This window comes from Pseudophryne corroboree, chromosome 2 (genome assembly GCF_028390025.1).
Source record: "Pseudophryne corroboree isolate aPseCor3 chromosome 2, aPseCor3.hap2, whole genome shotgun sequence".
Classification (NCBI taxonomy): Eukaryota; Metazoa; Chordata; class Amphibia; order Anura; family Myobatrachidae; genus Pseudophryne; species Pseudophryne corroboree.
This window is the reverse complement of record NC_086445.1, coordinates 794,371,865-794,388,372: the sequence shown is the minus strand read 5'-3', so window position 1 is coordinate 794,388,372 and position 16,508 is coordinate 794,371,865. Positions and strand designations below refer to the sequence as shown.

Here is a 16,508-nt window from a genome sequence, read left to right as displayed (position 1 = left end):
GACCTAACCTGACCATTCACTGCTACTAATGACATTACTAAGACATGAATAACAAAATTACTTGATAATGTCACTAGTTCCTAGTGAATGTATAGGCCGTTTACCTGTTCCAGAATAGGTGATGGGTGCACTTAATGGTTGTCATAATCAGAAAATGACATGGTGATGCTTTCAATCAAGTAAGAGTTCTGTATGCAGACGGTTACGTTCTGTAAATGTCCTGTCTTCTCTTGTTGATGTGTATGAGGGCCTGTTGTTCACACATTCAGAAATCGGTGCTATACGTGCTGGGTAATTTGCACTATATGTTAGTTTTCTTCAGTCTTTAATAAGGTGAAATGAAATTCTGGCAAATTATTCCAGAGAGGTCCACAATATATTTTTCGATGCGACAGGCATCGTTTCACAATTGAAAGGATTAATAGCTAGTTCTGTGCTAACTACATTGCAGTGCAACTGAAAGGTCACCCACTTATAGATTTCTAATATTTCCTGCTTCTCCGTAGACATCTTGAAGTCATTCGTTTTGTTACATTGTATTATGTCTGCTGGATTTGTACATTCATTTTCCCTGTCCCCTTGTAACGTCCTTTGGCGCTTTATTATGCGGCCCTCATACTGTGCCTGTTTCTTCTGCTCAGTGTTTATTTATGAAGAGGAGCACAATTTATTTCTCCACCATAACAAAAATTAGAATATTTACAGTGTAATTAGATAAGTCTGACTTTATGAACATTACTGTCTTACTGTAGTAGTCATTGTCCCATGTGTGATATGTTGCTCTCACACCTCTCTTCTTCCTGTTACATCCCATCCAACAGTCACACTGCAGTATATTTGCCAGCATCTAACCACCACAGTGACTGACTCAGAGATGTGATCCTTTACGCAGCAGATGTGCAAATATATGCTAATGCCATAGCCGCCTGGAAACTGTCCCGTATAATGGCAGTGGGAACCTAGATGCTGGCCCCTTGTTTTCTGCATACATGCTCCGAAACTGTTTGCAACACACCCAAGTTTTTGCTGCTACGCCCCATAACCGCCCCCAAATGGTCCCTGTAAAACACTTTGCGAATAAATTGTCACTGCTAGCGACTTCGCAAAGGTAACTCGGTGTATGTGCAGTGCGGCCGAAAATCGCTTAACTGTGTAAACATCGGCATTGCTTATATCTCTGTATCGGGTCCACAGTACAAAGTTCTATAGGTTGCTGTAAAAGTGATGTATCTTTTATACAAATTGAGCAAGTTAGGTTTCTTGAGGCAATGATAAGCCCTGTCCCAGGGAAATTGTTATTGTTTTGACAGGCTAAACATGTTTTTGAACACTAGAAGCTTTAGAACTTTAAATAGTGTTTCCTAAGGCAAAGGGCTGACAGTACTGCTTCATTGTCCAATGTCCTCTTCCAGGTCACCATACGGGCGTCCGGAAAACCAATTGAGCTCTCGCCAGACGATGCCCCTGTAAAGATACCAGAGCAGCTGCCTTTGCTACAGGCCTTATCGCAGATGTCTCCACTGCCCAATGCCCTGCAGGATACTACACCTAGCCGCCCAATGCCACCTGAAGCACGTCGTCTCATTGTCAACAAAAATGCCGGAGAGACTCTCTTACAAAGAGCAGCACGGTTGGGATATGAAGTAAGTGCTGTTTCATGTTTTATTGATTTGCACATTGGATTTTCATAGCATGCAGTCTGATAAGCCTTGGGGCAAAGTTGGGCTTGAACCACACTTGCTATTCATTCACCTTTCCTCCTGTGTGTGTGGTTGTTATGCAGGTTGTGTCTTGTTATGCAGAGAGAGTGGATGTTCTATTGAACACTAGAGCCAATCTCCAGGTTGTTCATGCGGTCTCCAGACATGAGACTGCACAGACTTCTCATCCACTAGGGTGCTTGCTGCTTTGGCAAAGTTGTTTAGTGCAGGAGTTCCAGTAGTAAATTGTTTGTCCATGCAGTCACTACGGTTGTGGCAGGGGCCCAGCTACCACCTCCTACCACTGGGCCCACAAATAAAGTTGAGGTCTAGATACTTTTCACCTGATTCAGATATGTACTCAATGACAATGTTTATGCAGTTGAGCGATTATTAGCCGACCACGCATACAGCCACACTGCGCATAAGCCAAGGTACCTTAGCGATGCCACTTGCAGTGAGGATTTATTTGCAGTGGTTGACAGTCATGATGGTTGAGTGTTGAAGGATAATGGCTGCCACTGCGTGTTTGTACGCAGTTTCTGGGATCTGCAAAGCCGCTGGTGGGTGTCTCGATACATTTTCAGGTAGTGGCAGCAATTTGCATGTCGCGAATGCCTTAGCAGCCACTTCTGAATCAGTCCAAGGCCCTTTGTTCCTGCTCCAGTCTCCGCTTAGCTCATTTATTCAACAGCCCCAGGTTACTTGGTTTAAGCACCAGTAATCTCAGCATGGTCATCCCGGACACTGTTATACAGCCAATGAAAATGTAAGGAGCACAGTAGCTTAGTCTTTCTCATCCAGCTTTACCTATTAGAGAGCACAGATCTCCAGCTGTTTTCATTGTAAGGTGTTGAGACCTCATCTCCTCTTGCTGCACTACAAACCTTAATGTAGGAACAATATGCAATTGATTGGCAGCTGTGTATGTTTCTCTGTTTGATCTCAGATGTGTATGTGAAAATAAATATAATAAAACCTAACTCTTCATTAAGTACTATTGTTCTTCATATACATATGAAGTCGCAGACCAAATATTGCACAGAAAGGTTTTTCTTACAATTTATTTTACAATTCTTTACTGTTTTAATATAAGTTTTTTACTTCTACTTTCTCATTCTGAAACCTAGTTGTGAAACACTCCAGTGGTTTTCATATTCAGAGAACTATGTCTGTTGTCTACATTTTGCTCACTACCAAGAATACTCTCTGGTGATTTCCAGACGGCCCAAACAGAGTAATCATAAATTCTATATCTTGCTTTACCAACGTTCTCTTGCTAATGATGGCCATAAGACCGACCGGCATTTATCTGTCAGCCTGACACCTATTGTAGGCAGGGCCGGATTAAGCATTGGAGGGTGCCCAGGGCACTTAAGACAGGGGGGCCCCCGGTGTAAGGTGGGGGATGTATATTAGATTATGTGTACCTCCCAACATGTCCCATTTCAGGAGGGACACAATGCTCTCTACCTGGACTTCCCTCTTAATATATGATTGATGTCACCTGTGTTGAACTATTTAATTGATAAGAAAGGTGTTTCAACACAGGTGTTTGCAATCATAAATTAAGAAGGACGTCCAGGTAGAAAGCATTTTGTCCCTCCTGGAATGGGTCATGGTGGGAGGTATAGATTGTTAATATTAAACTAAATTATACAATTTTATTGTAGTGGAACAAAGCAACTTAACTTTAAAATACACATAGAAAAATAAAATAATTTATCTTGTCACATGCAAGAATAGCATCAGCCTCTGTACTACTTACACACTGGGACAGGACTCAGGAGGACTCTCTGTATGTCTCTCTTTCTCTAGACCCAAATGGTTTAGTTGCATAAAAGTTTACACAGGACTCAGACACCCAGGCAGGGAGGAGGAGAAGCTGGGATCCCTGTGTCACTTACAGCTCTCTCCTGGTGTGGTATGGAAGGTAGATAGTAACTAGATCGACAGTGTCTAGGTCGACCACTATTGGTCGACAGGGTCTTTAGGTCGACATGGTCTAGGTAGACAGGTCAAAAGGTCGACATGAGTTTTTTATGTATTTTTTTGTGCCGTTTTCTGCGTAGAGTGACGAGGAACCCCAATTAGTGCACCGTGTCCCCTTGCATGGCTCGCTGCGCACGGTACAGGTTACCGTTCCCAGTTGTAGTCCACGTGGATCGTTAAGTATGAAAAGCTTAAAAAAAAGACAAAAATTGTGAAAAATTCATGTCGACCTTTTGACCTGTCGACCTAGAACATGTCGACCTAGAACCCCTGTCAACCTAGTTACTGTCGACAAATAGTGGTCGACCTAGATAGTGTCGACCTAGAGACCGAATCCCGCTCTCTCCACCCTCCTATCTCTCCTCTGGTCAGGAAGCTCCGTCGGTAGCTCATGAAACATGATATTCCTGTGTCTCTGCCTGCATTGCATATTGTCCTCCTCGCATTCTGGCTCTCGCATTAAGAGGGAATGCTTGTGATAACAGTGTGCTTTGGCCGGGGGGCCCCGGACTCAGGGGGCTCCGGGGTACAGTATGCCCTGCATCCCCCCCCCCCCCCCCCTTAATCTGGCTATGATTGTAGGCATACACTTTGAGATATCCTCCCCCAGTTCTTGCCTGGCTCTGTTTAAGAAATAAAATTAATAGTAACTCCCACTGCTACAGACAAAGGAAGCTCTCCCATGGAATCTCACACAGGTCATAAAGCGGAAACTGATTTGTTATGGCATCACTGGCCCTGCCCTGTGTATAAATCCTTCAATCCACACTATTTTTCAAGCGAGTCTATGTAGCTGTCAGGCACAGCCGGCTGCTTAGTTATACAAGCACCTCCGTCCTAGCATGTCTACCTGCTGTAGAGGACTGGAGGAGAGCAGGGTAGATGTACTTACTGAAATATTAACACTCCAGTTCTCTTATGCGTATAATTTTGGCTCAGTAAGTAATTCAGTCTTTGTCAAAAAGTGGCATTACTCGCTTCTTAACATGACCTGTGGAGATTATATTATAGCTTTATATTTTTGGAGCACTAGGTACAGTGAAATAATCAGCATTTTTATTGGAAAAATACCACACCATGGTATACTTTTCTGTGAAAAACTCTATTTCATATTTAGTAATAATAAATTTTAGCCAGTTATATAGGGCACTATTCATGACCACTTAGGGGCCCGTTATACTTGCATAAACACTGGTTTTACATAAAGGGCCCGTTCATATTCATTATTAGGGTCCTGATCCAGCCGCACCGAATTCAGCACACTTCAAAAACAGTGTTTACGGAGCTCGACTACGGAACCTACACTATCTTTGGATGCTTAATTATCAGGAGCCAATTGACCCTTAATAAATGAAGCGGCCCTATAGAGTAAAGCCATTAAAAGTTTTCTGTAGGCAGTAGAATTCTCTTTTCAGGTATGTCTGCATTTTCAGGCTGTGCTGCAAACTTGTAACAGTATCGTAACTGATGCCATTAGACTAGGATGTAGAGTTACTGAAGCGTGCTTGCTTGGCCTCCTGCGTGTCAGAAAACTGATCTCTGAGCTGGTACCATGCAGTTGCCCGCACCTGATCCTGACACGTGACACAAGTGTGTCTTTCCCTTACTTGGACGAACATCTCATTAGCTCTCTGCTTCTCACTTTGGTCTAATATGTGCAGCTTCGACTAAACGAAAAAGGCTTCATGCGGTATCCTAGCGACCAGATCCTCAGGTCAGGTGCGCTCACAGCACAGATTAGCGTGCTCTCTCCCTGCTTGGTTTGAATCAGAATGAATAAAACGCTCTTGAGCTATTCCTCACCCCTCCCTCCGCCTGCTGACTAATAACAAGCTTGAACGCCAGGCAGTGAATCAACATGCGCAGCATCTCTGAGCAGTCTCCTTAACCTTTATAGATCGGTAGAGCAGGTTTCCTGGATCTTACAGCTTCTGAGAAATGGCAATACACTTTACGTGCAGCCTGGATATGTCTTTGCCTTGAATGCATATCGCCCAGCTCGCACGCAGCTGGTGCTAAGGGGTATTTCTTTCTGCTCGGCTGTTGCGAGACCCTTTTTATAACTTGCTGTAAGCATTTCATGTCTATTTACAAGAGTACATGTGGAAGTCCTCACTCCCATCTGTGTTCCTAAAGAAGAGATGACTTTAGTTAAAATAGGATGTTGTCAGTTTTTTTCTTTTTTTCTGTTTTTCCTTTTTTTCCCCATGTGTAAAAGCAGTTTTCATCTGTTACAGAACTTTATGTTCCTCAAGAGACTGATCGTAATGGGAAAGCATTTGGTGGGGTGGCTCTTAAAAGATCTGGGAACTAATGAATCCTCCTTTCTTAATACAAAATGTTAGATATTTTTTAAAACTATATCAATGGTACATCTAATGTAAGTGGTAACATTTCAGCTATAGATCAGCGTAACCGTAATATCAATCCATCTACACACACTGCTCAGTACATTCCGTGACAGCTACAAACAGCAGCTGATTAGCCCATCTGAAATGCCACCTTCCATCTACAATATCACCCTAAGATGCAGAAGGAAGATTTTTACTTTTGTATAATACAGTAGGAACCACATAGGACCATTGGTGATTGCAGTCTGTTATACACAAATATCTGTTTTCCGCAGTAATGTCTTTATCCAAAGATGGAAACGTGGCTCTGCAGGTAGTCCCTTATAAGTAAAATACCGCCAGGTTGTAAACTTACGAGTTGTTGCTTTTGACCAGTGGGATAATAGACTCTAATGAGAATTACAGAGTTTAAGGACTGTGGTTTACACTTTTTTGTATTCAAAACATGTTTTTAACTATTTTAGTGTAGTTTAAGTTCAATTCATTAACTCTGATGTACAGTGCAATGTGCAGTTTCTGACACTGCTAATAAATTCATTCATTTTCATTTTTTTGTGGATTTATTTTCCCATCTTTCAATTAGTTTAACTATATTAACAATTATTTAATGTATTAAACTTTGCATAATGCTTTTTCATATTGATACAAATGCTAATAATTTACAGTAATGCTGGGCCTACCCTATGCAGATAACGTTGCATAAATCTGCAGTCTATTAACATTGCATTATTCTCCTGCTGCAAGACACTGTATACTGAATGTGAGATGACTGCAGATATCAGTATATGAAAATCAGTTTAAGTTCCGCCTGCTCTCCAACCTCCATGTAATTGGTAGTGCACATATTTGTCTTTATTTCCATGTAGCACTTGCATTAATTCTCACATCTTTTCTGAGATTTTCTATTTTTCTGAGATTTTATTTTTGTGTACTATGTCATTTTTTTTTCTTCCCCTTATCATTGTTCAATAGGTATTTTACATACTAGAAAGTTGAATACCTAGACTTTAACTGTCCCATTTTCTTTACAGGAAGTTGTCCTTTATTGCCTGGAAAGCAAATCCTGTGATGTCAACCACCGAGATAATGCAGGGTATTGTGCATTACATGAGGCTTGTGCAAGAGGCTGGCTAACCATCGTCCGTCATCTCCTAGAACACGGAGCAGATGTCAATTGTAGTGCACAGGATGGTACCAGGTGAGCATCTACTGGCAGAGCCACGGAGGAAAATGTATGACTGTTATGTGTGAGGATGTTACATTTATTTTAGTATCAGAAAGCGTAATTACATTTTATGAAAAGTGAAAGTATTGAAGAACAAGGAATAAGTAGGCACACTACTAGACCCATATTTACAGGCATGACTGTGGTCTCACTGCCTTATTGACAATAAACGTTCCCACCTTATTAAATGAGAGAGGTCACCTAACTCATATAATATTGCTTTCTCCTCTTCTCAGGCCAATCCATGATGCTGTGGAGAATGATCACTTAGAAATTGTACGTTTATTACTGTCCTATGGAGCTGACCCTACTCTGGCAACGTACTCTGGGAGAACAATTGCCAAAATGACGCACAGTGAGATGATGGAAACCTTCCTAACTGGTGAGCTTTAGTCTTAAGCTTTCATTTATGTAACCAAACTGGGTTGCTATTACATCGAAACTTTGAAAGGCTGCAAAGTGTGACCTACATTTCTGTGGCGTTGTACATGAATACCATACATCATCCTAGATGTGCAAGGTGCAATTTTTAGCAAACTTTTTCAAGAGATGGAAAGGGAAATACTTTACAGCTTTAGTTTGTTTTTTTCCTTTTGAATTGATCAGTAGATTTTAGATGATTTTATTGCTTTCATTTGTTTCCACTCTTATATCTTGGGAAACATTTCTTACATAGAATGCTTTTTTAATGCAGGTTAGTGGTACTCCTAAATAGCATTCATCTCACTGTTGACGGTTGGATAAATCTCCAACTTTGGTGTGTGTGTGTGTGTGTGTGTGTGTGTGTGTGTGTGTGTGTGTGTGTGTCCTTTCTTGCACAATCTTACCTAACAGAAAACACCTGCTTTAAGTTAAGAAACTCAATTACCAACTTTACAAGACATTTAGGACTGAGATTGGCACCAGTTTGGCCCCCAAAGCAAAATCTGAGTCTGCTGTTCAGACAAGTGTTTGCGGTGATTGGCCGATAGTAAATACTGTATGGGTCCTTTGCAATCCATATGTTTTGATACAGGATAATGTTTACAAACCTCTATACATTTGTTTACTCCATGGGGTACTTAATGATTATGCATCCATGAGTTGCTATTCCATTACACCAACTCATTGAAAATGATATGGTTGTGTCATGGTTGAATGCATGTCAAACAACATACGCATATTCCAGAAAGAGGACCCATGAGTGTTTTGGGTTTTTTTTTAAGCAATTGCTCCAAATGAAAAGTACAAGCACATTCTGCGTTATCCAGAGCATTTTACGATGGTAAGACAGCAGGAGACAGTTGCTGGCAGCTTTGCTGTGCGAAGTGATAACTGTTTTTTATTCCCCCCTCTCCTTCTACCATGATAAAGACAGCTAAATTAGGCAGCGAGAGTATGATCTTAGCTGTCGCATAATGAGAAATCCCTGTGACTGGCTTGAAACCTGGTTTAACCTGCAGGTTTAATAACTCCCGCATTGGCATACGACATCTGCACTGCCCCCGCTGTCAGAATCACGGCTGTTTAGACTCTGGAATGCTGGATTGTACGCTTCCTATTTGACATCTACGACCAAAATAAATGATAGTACAACCAAACCAGATTAATGAAGTGATTATTAGCAGTGCTGCATAGTTTATACTCAGTGAATATATTTTACTCATGAAGGTGTTATTTTGCCTTAAACTATTTGTTTTATGTAGATATTATATACATTCTGGGGCTGATTCTCCTTTTGTAGCAGGTGCCGCAGCATCTTTTGCAGCAGCTTCTTCTGACTGCTGATGCCGCTGCCGAAGCACTTCCTCTTGAGATAGCAACTGGCAGCGCGCAAATCCATCTTTGTGCGTCTTTAGATGCACTATCAGTTGCCACTGCCTTATGGCTGGCGCAGTTCCTCCATCTGAACATGGCGTCCTGTGTTGGCGTTATGTGTCTTTATACGCAGCTGCTGTCTGCAATACGCCGACATCTGGCTAGCCACCCCTGTGTTGCCTACCAGGAACACCCACTGATCCCATTCTCCTTGTGTCCTTATTTATTGTGCGACTCTGTGCACAAACAATCAGGATGTATGCGCAGTGCGACTCTGAGGCATGCACAGACATAAAACACTGGCTGCGTGAGTGTGACATTGCCACTGCATCCACCTCTGAATCAGACCCTTTGTCTTCGGGTATATGAACTTAATAGCATCAAAGAGGGTTACATGATTCAATTATATGTTTGTGTACACCTGCTATATGCCAATTGACACAACTTGACAGTTCATGTGACTACCTTATTTAAATGAATAGCATGTGCATATTATTTTTGAATACTTTTCCTGCAGATGAATAGCAAATGTTTAACGCCAACTTGGTTATCAACCAGTAACGAACTATAGGGCTTTGTGAAAATCCTGAAGAAAGATGGTTGTTTATCTCTTTCAAAGGAGCAATAAGGGCCGTATTGTGTTCTGCTATAAGTATACTCTAGCATTATATATAGCTTACAGCTTTGCTTTTATCTTTGCTCCCCCAGAGTACTTAACGGATTTGCAGGGGCGAAATGGAGATGACCCCGGACTTTCCTGGGATTTCTACGGCAGCTCCGTCTGTGGTGAGCATGACTTTTACCTCTTCACTGTACAGTAAATGATATAGCACTTAGTGCAAGTGATAGATACATCTATATTTTTAATGAATATAAACAAAGGCTTTGGTTCCTAATGCAGCTAGTTGTTGCTGAAAAATTACCCTATGTACAAAGAGCATGGGTTGATATCTGAGTGGTGTCTACCAAAACTGTTTGTCAGAGGCATGTGTTCTATAGATGGCAACAGAAACATCTTCATTATGAACAATGAGGAAACTATTTCTGCTGCTTCCTAAACATAATTTTTGAAACTGCTCATTAAGACACTTCTTATAAGTTCAATGGCAGCTCTGTGGCTTTACATCAAGAGCGCCTTTTAGGTGTGTATTTTTGTTGTCCATTATTTGATGCTATGAACACTGTTCTCTAACTGCAGATTCAAAAGACGAAAATGGATTTGATATTTTGGCAAATCCGCCTGGTCCTGATGATGACGAAGATGGCTTTATAGATGCCTTTGAGTTTGAATTCTCAGATAGCCCCCTACTGCCTTGCTACAATGTCCAGGTCTCTTTCTCAAAGGGGTAAGTTAATATATTAATATTAGCAACTATCCGATACAATAAAAGGCTAACGATGCTGTTCACCTCTATGGAGGGAATTCAAGCGGTTTGCGTGCCGGCAGCCACTAGATGGCGCTGACGGAGCAATTCAGGTGTTGCTTTGTTTGGGCGCACACAACCGCCAGCGCTGACATTACTTTTATGCTGTTCTGTCATTTTGACGGGCTAGTAACTAGTAGATACAGAAACAGTGCATGTTACTTCTAAAACAAGACAAATGTAACAAACATTGTTACAGCAAATACATTCAAGTTTGTGTTTCATAATAAGTAACCCTGACACCTGCATGAGACTAGTGATCTTGTAGTTGGGACCAGACTGACAGTTGATGAATGTGAATGCTCCGTTCTACCACAGTTGTTGGTGTTTATTTCTCACCTGTGATCTGCCCTGTAAAGCTGTCAGACAGCGCTACAGCCATCTGTGGGGTACACCCCAGGAAACCGAGCCACGTGAGCTTTATGCATTCATCAAGCTGTCTTCTTGCTGTAGCATTAGCACCTGTATATGGTGAGGTTTGTGCTTGTTAGATTCCTGCCACCATACAGTTGTTAGTGCTACCATCATTTCCATAGCTCGTTATGTGTGTATATGGTATAAGAAGGATGTACGTATGATATTTCTGCCCAATCCATATTTTTTTTATTTGCTTTACACCTAGGGGGTAAACAGTGACATTATATTTGTTTTTAATGTTATTGCTTTTTAAATATATTTGTGTCATTACCATATTATGCTTGGCCCGTCATTATTGTACTTTGTGTTATAAAAGGTACAGCATAATATAGTATTACTCACTGATTGATGTTAGTTCTCCTTTGCTAAAACACTGGCTAGTGCATGCTGGTTGTTCTGACCACCTGCGAGGCAGCATATCACTGAACGTACACATTTAAATCTGTAGCATCAGTGCCACTGGCTTTCTGTAACGACTGCACTTAAGCGTGTGTGGTAGTTAATGGGGATACCGAAGTCTGTTCTCTTCAGATTCTGAGTAATCCACTGCTCCATTATTTTCATGGATAGATGGGAGGAAGCGGCTGCACTAGGGAGTGTGGTCAGACACACAGAAGATCAGTGTGCACCCTTCTCCCTAACACTGAGACACTGAGACGTACACAATAGAGATTACCACAGGAATGTTGCATATATTCTGTTATATTATTCTGTCTGCACAAAACTGCCCATCTAGAGAGAGTAATATGATACTTTGAGCAGGACGCATTTATTATGTCGCCAGTGATCCTGTCGACCATGGTAATGTCGGTAGCACAGGATAAGTGCTATTAACATCATGTTTGCTTTACGTAGCATTTTAACCTTGTCAACCATGTTTCATGTCACTGGCAACATATGGTACTGTATGTATTCCTCTGGCGAAGGTGTTTGCATTTAGACATTTAGGCCCTGACATTTTAGTTCCAGTTGTGCAACAGCTTTTCATCCAGTGTATTTGTGCTCCTGCTTATATAGGACATTAAAGGCCTGATTCTGAGTGGGATGCAGAACATCATCTATTGGCAGTCGCCCATCTGCCACATTATTCAAATACAAATGACTTTCCTTGTATACATATCCACGTGGTACTGAGATGCCCACTCTCAGCATGCGGGGATATAGTAGTATACTGATCGGCACAACCAATGATGACATATATGGAAACTTGCATCAGCCGTATGGCAGGTGTAGTACTCCATCTGACTATGACCTCCTATGCCTGCAACTGTGCGTCGTTGTATACACCCTCTTGCAGCATTCCCAAAACACTAGCCACTTCCCAGGAGCGCCCATCTCTTTCTGATACCATGTGCCTTGATTTCAGGAGTGCATTTGTGCGTGCATGCTGTGTAACACCTGCACCATATGAGTTTTTAGGAATTTTGGTGCATGCAAAAAATTGTTCAACTACATCAACATCTGCATTAGTGTGGCTCTGAATCGGACCCTGAATCTTGTAAAGGCTATAAAATGCGGATTATATGGATAGTTAAAAAAACAAATGTTCACAAAGGAATTTCACACACACTTTCTTACAAGCATTAATTATAACATTGGGGCAGATGTATTAACCTGGAGACAGCATAAGGAAGTGATAAACCAGTGATAAGTGCAAGGTGATAAACACACCAGCCAATCAGCTCCAATATTTAAATTAACAGTTAGGAGCTGATTGGCTATTGCGTTTATCACCTTATCACTGGTTTATCACTTCCTTATGCCGTCTCCAGGTTAATACATCTGCCCTATTATCTGCAGCACTCATGCTTCGGCACTGTAAAATCTAATGGATCTCTGTGGAGCATTCCTCAAGGATATAGAACACTATACGGTAGGGTAGTTTATGGGACAAGCATCAAATGCTGTGTTGTATGATCTATTATAGGTTGCTGTTTTTAAACACCTTTTGTGTGAAAGATCTGAGTGCCTGATTCACAGTTGTACGGTATTGCGCAGCTGCAGAGAAGCGGCATTACCGTACTACTAATAGGCTGATGCTGCGGGAGGCGCCTCCTCCTGACAGCTTTCCAGATCTGAGTGCTGCGTCTGAAGGTGCAACATTGGATCACCTTGCGACCATCAGACACAATGTTTCCAAAATAGGTCATTTTAGGTACTTATACCCAGATTAGGTCAGTTTGGGTCCCGTAGAATTTGAGTGTACTGGGAAAGGGTTGGAATAGGTTAGAACCTAAGTCATGGGCTCAGTTATATGAAAAAGAGAATAAATGATTAATGAAAACTAAATATGCATGGGTCCCCCTTCCCCGCCTAAAATCAGAAACCATCTCTGACCTCTCAGCCTGGGCTGGTATGGCATTAAGGCTCCCCCTATTCTCCTATAACTAACACCAGGCTGAACCATCTGGGGGGCTGGCACTATGGCAGGGGGATACACTGCCATAATGACTACCAGCCCCAAATTCGTCAGTCCAGGACTGGAATGCCTCAGAAAGTCGGGAAAGGGATATGCCCTGCACCCCTGGTGGAAGTGGGTATGGGGTTAATGGTAAAATAACAGACAATAATAATGTTCTTTACAGGTGGACTACAGGTCAATGCCCTGTCATTATGGCACTTGTGGAACAACAATTGTCAGCATGCCTAGATATAAAGGTCCCACTGGCCCAAGTATAGCTATAGACAAAAGCTAGTGCGCCTATTTTAAGCTGCCAGGTGATCCCGTTAGTAGGAAGAGTGTCACCACATACTCCGAAAATGGAAACAAACAAATCGTTCACTAATTAGTCCACCGGCGCTTGTTTTCCATAACTGCTTTGATCTTTGTTATACTAGAAACTCAAACATAATAAACATTCATAGTGTAGTATGTTAATAAAAGTAAAAAATATCATATGGTAAGGATTGACAAGCCTCGTACTAAAAGAGCTGGTCTACCAAATTGATAGACATAAAACACTTTGCAATGAGTGGGTGCTGTCCCACAGCAAATATGTTGTAGCAATTTCTTATAAAAACAAATCAAAACCCCACACAACCTAACTACCAGTTTCATACTTATTAAATCCTTCGCTCGCAGACACTGCCATTGAAATGAATGCGGAAGCGATTATTGGCTGAATGGTTGCTATGGCAGTTCACTTTTTGTTCACTTTCTTTCAATAAAGGAAAAAAAACTTTTTGCCCATTTCGCACTGTCCTGAAAAAAACACGTAGTATAATTTGTGTGGGTACCCCACAAAAAGATCAGTGATATTTATGTTAGACTGTGACGAATGCATCATTAGTAATGCCCTCAGCACAGGGGTGAGAACCTTCAGCAGCAAAAAGGTTAATGAACGGGTTACTGTTGATGTAGGCAGGCGGTTAACTTTTATTCTCCTAATAAGTCACTATTGTCTGGTAAAAAGAATATATTGCCTATAATGTTTATATGTACTAGGTCTATGATGTGCACTATAGATACTTACATAGGTTACTGCAACCATTTAATTATTTATGTATTAATTTATTTTTTCTTAGGCCAAGAAACTGGTTGCTTCTGTCAGACGTAACCAAGCGGTTAAAGACGTCCTCACAGTCTTTTAGCATAGAGAATCCTCACCTTGAAATAGCCAGTATTTCTGAAGCCGAATTCTACAAGCAGGTTTCGCTAAGCCAGCTCTTTTCTTCACCAGACGATCTTGAAGGCTTTAGTCCAGACAGCAAAGAAATGCTCGAGCTGGTGGAATTTACAAGTGAACTGCAAACATTACTTGGATCCTCCGTTGAGTGGTTGGATCCTGAAGGAGACACGTCCTATGCCAGCTGTTAAAAAGCCAGACCCTTACCTAATAGTGTAATAAAATGATTCCTTATTTGTGAATATGTGCTATAAAGAGAGAACACTATTCTATATAAACCAGTGTAAAATAAAATATATATATCTATAAATCTAACATGGGACTGTCTTTTTCAGAAAACCTAAATAGATTTATATGGTCCTGAAGAGTTCAGTGCACATTTTGCTTTGGAAGATATAATTTTGTTTTTACCTGTAACACTTTATTTTATTATTATTATATTTTTTTTTTTATTATTACTTTGACTTTTTTGCAAAGCACTGAAGGCACGAAAGATACTTTATAATTCGTATGCGAAAAGTCATGTGGAAAAAGGAGTGGCACTTCATGACGTTTTTATGTTTACAAAAATTACCTGTTTTTTGGTAAATAATGTTGGATAAAATCCAAATTTTTTGTAATATAAATAAAATTATAAATATATATAAATATCCATAGAAATTTGTTTTGAAGTTTTGTATTCTAATTTAAAATCTTGGAAATTTAGTTTTCACACCTAAATTTAGTGTGTGCATATCTGTGTCTGTATATATGTATACATTTATATGTACGTGTGCACACACCTCTATACATATATAAATATATACATACGTTCAAACGTTTTATGCTCTTAATTTAAAAAATAAAGACCATGAGCTATTTTTTTTTCCTTTTGTAAGATATTATGACTGTATGATAAAGTGTTGCAGTCCAGCGAAATTGTATATAAACTAAAATAATTTCTTGAGATGTGTGTGCAATGTTTTGAAATCTGTGTTTAAACTTTGTAAGGAAACCACCTGCCTTTGTATTTATATTTTACAAGACTTTTTCTTAAAAGGCAATAAAACTGTTCAGTAAATGGACACTGTGCACTTGTGTTTTTCAATTCCTCCTAAAAGAATAAAAGTTGATTGATTTACTTCTATGGACCGTTCCATGTCCCCCAGAAAGTGTGCAGTGTTCCAGCAGATTAAGGACTGCCAAGTACCCCCTTATTGATTATATATCTGGTTTGTCACAAAATGAAGTTCTAGACATTTCATCCAACTATTTATTACTCCAGTCTGCGCAGAAGTACATATACTGCCACTATGTAACCCCGGCCAGGCCAGAACATTGTTTTTTTGGGGTTTTTTTTGTAAATTGAAATGGGCTCATCTTATTCTTTACACAAACTAGCATAAACTCTTCTGATCTAGTATACAGAATAAGTTAAATCTATTAACATTTAAGGATAATTACATTAAACATTGGTAGTTACTACTTATTTAGAAAAGTTGGCTTCACAACTGATGTGTAATGGGTGCTAAACTTCTCAGTTCCCAAGATGTGTCAGGCCATGTGGCCTATGCAAATAATGTCCTGCAAGGAGATACAGCTTTCATAGGCTAAAGCCATCAGTATGTTCCCAATGCTCAATCCATATTCCAATTGCCTGGTTCTTATTAATTGCAGGAATAATTTAGGAACCACCCTGCTTGTAGCCAGTGTAATTATTGCGTAGTCTGCACAATATCTAAGCTTTCAACAACTTTGGTTCCGGGTGTCTATATGCTTATCCCTGGATTCCTTTTAATCATGATGATCTCTGCCATCCCTGGCCGCTACTTGTATTTTGGATATTCTGCTTTCTGGATCCTGACCTCTGTTTTGAACCTGTCTCTTATCTCCTGAAGCTCCATGGGACTCCACCTGTACAACAGTCATGGCAGAACTCAGGCCTGTTACCAGCTTCTATAGCTCTCTGGGTCTCTGACACTGCAGTCTCTGCATTA

At 40.6% G+C, this 16,508-nt stretch overlaps 1 protein-coding gene across 5 annotated transcripts in view; it reads left to right on the top strand.

The window, feature by feature from the left end:
* The window catches only part of BCOR (BCL6 corepressor), a 189,360-nt gene extending 173,770 nt beyond the window's left edge, over positions 1-15,590 (top strand). For all 5 annotated transcript variants that reach the window (XM_063955581.1, XM_063955580.1, XM_063955582.1 and 2 more), the window contains 6 exons: positions 1,413-1,643; positions 7,075-7,241; positions 7,505-7,650; positions 9,774-9,851; positions 10,264-10,411; positions 14,432-15,590. In XM_063955581.1, the coding sequence (XP_063811651.1) occupies positions 1,413-1,643; positions 7,075-7,241; positions 7,505-7,650; positions 9,774-9,851; positions 10,264-10,411; positions 14,432-14,723 (1,062 nt within the window). In that variant the 3' untranslated portion in view covers positions 14,724-15,590. The remainder of the gene's footprint in view (positions 1-1,412; positions 1,644-7,074; positions 7,242-7,504; positions 7,651-9,773; positions 9,852-10,263; positions 10,412-14,431) is intronic.
* Positions 15,591-16,508: the final 918 nt, after the last annotated feature.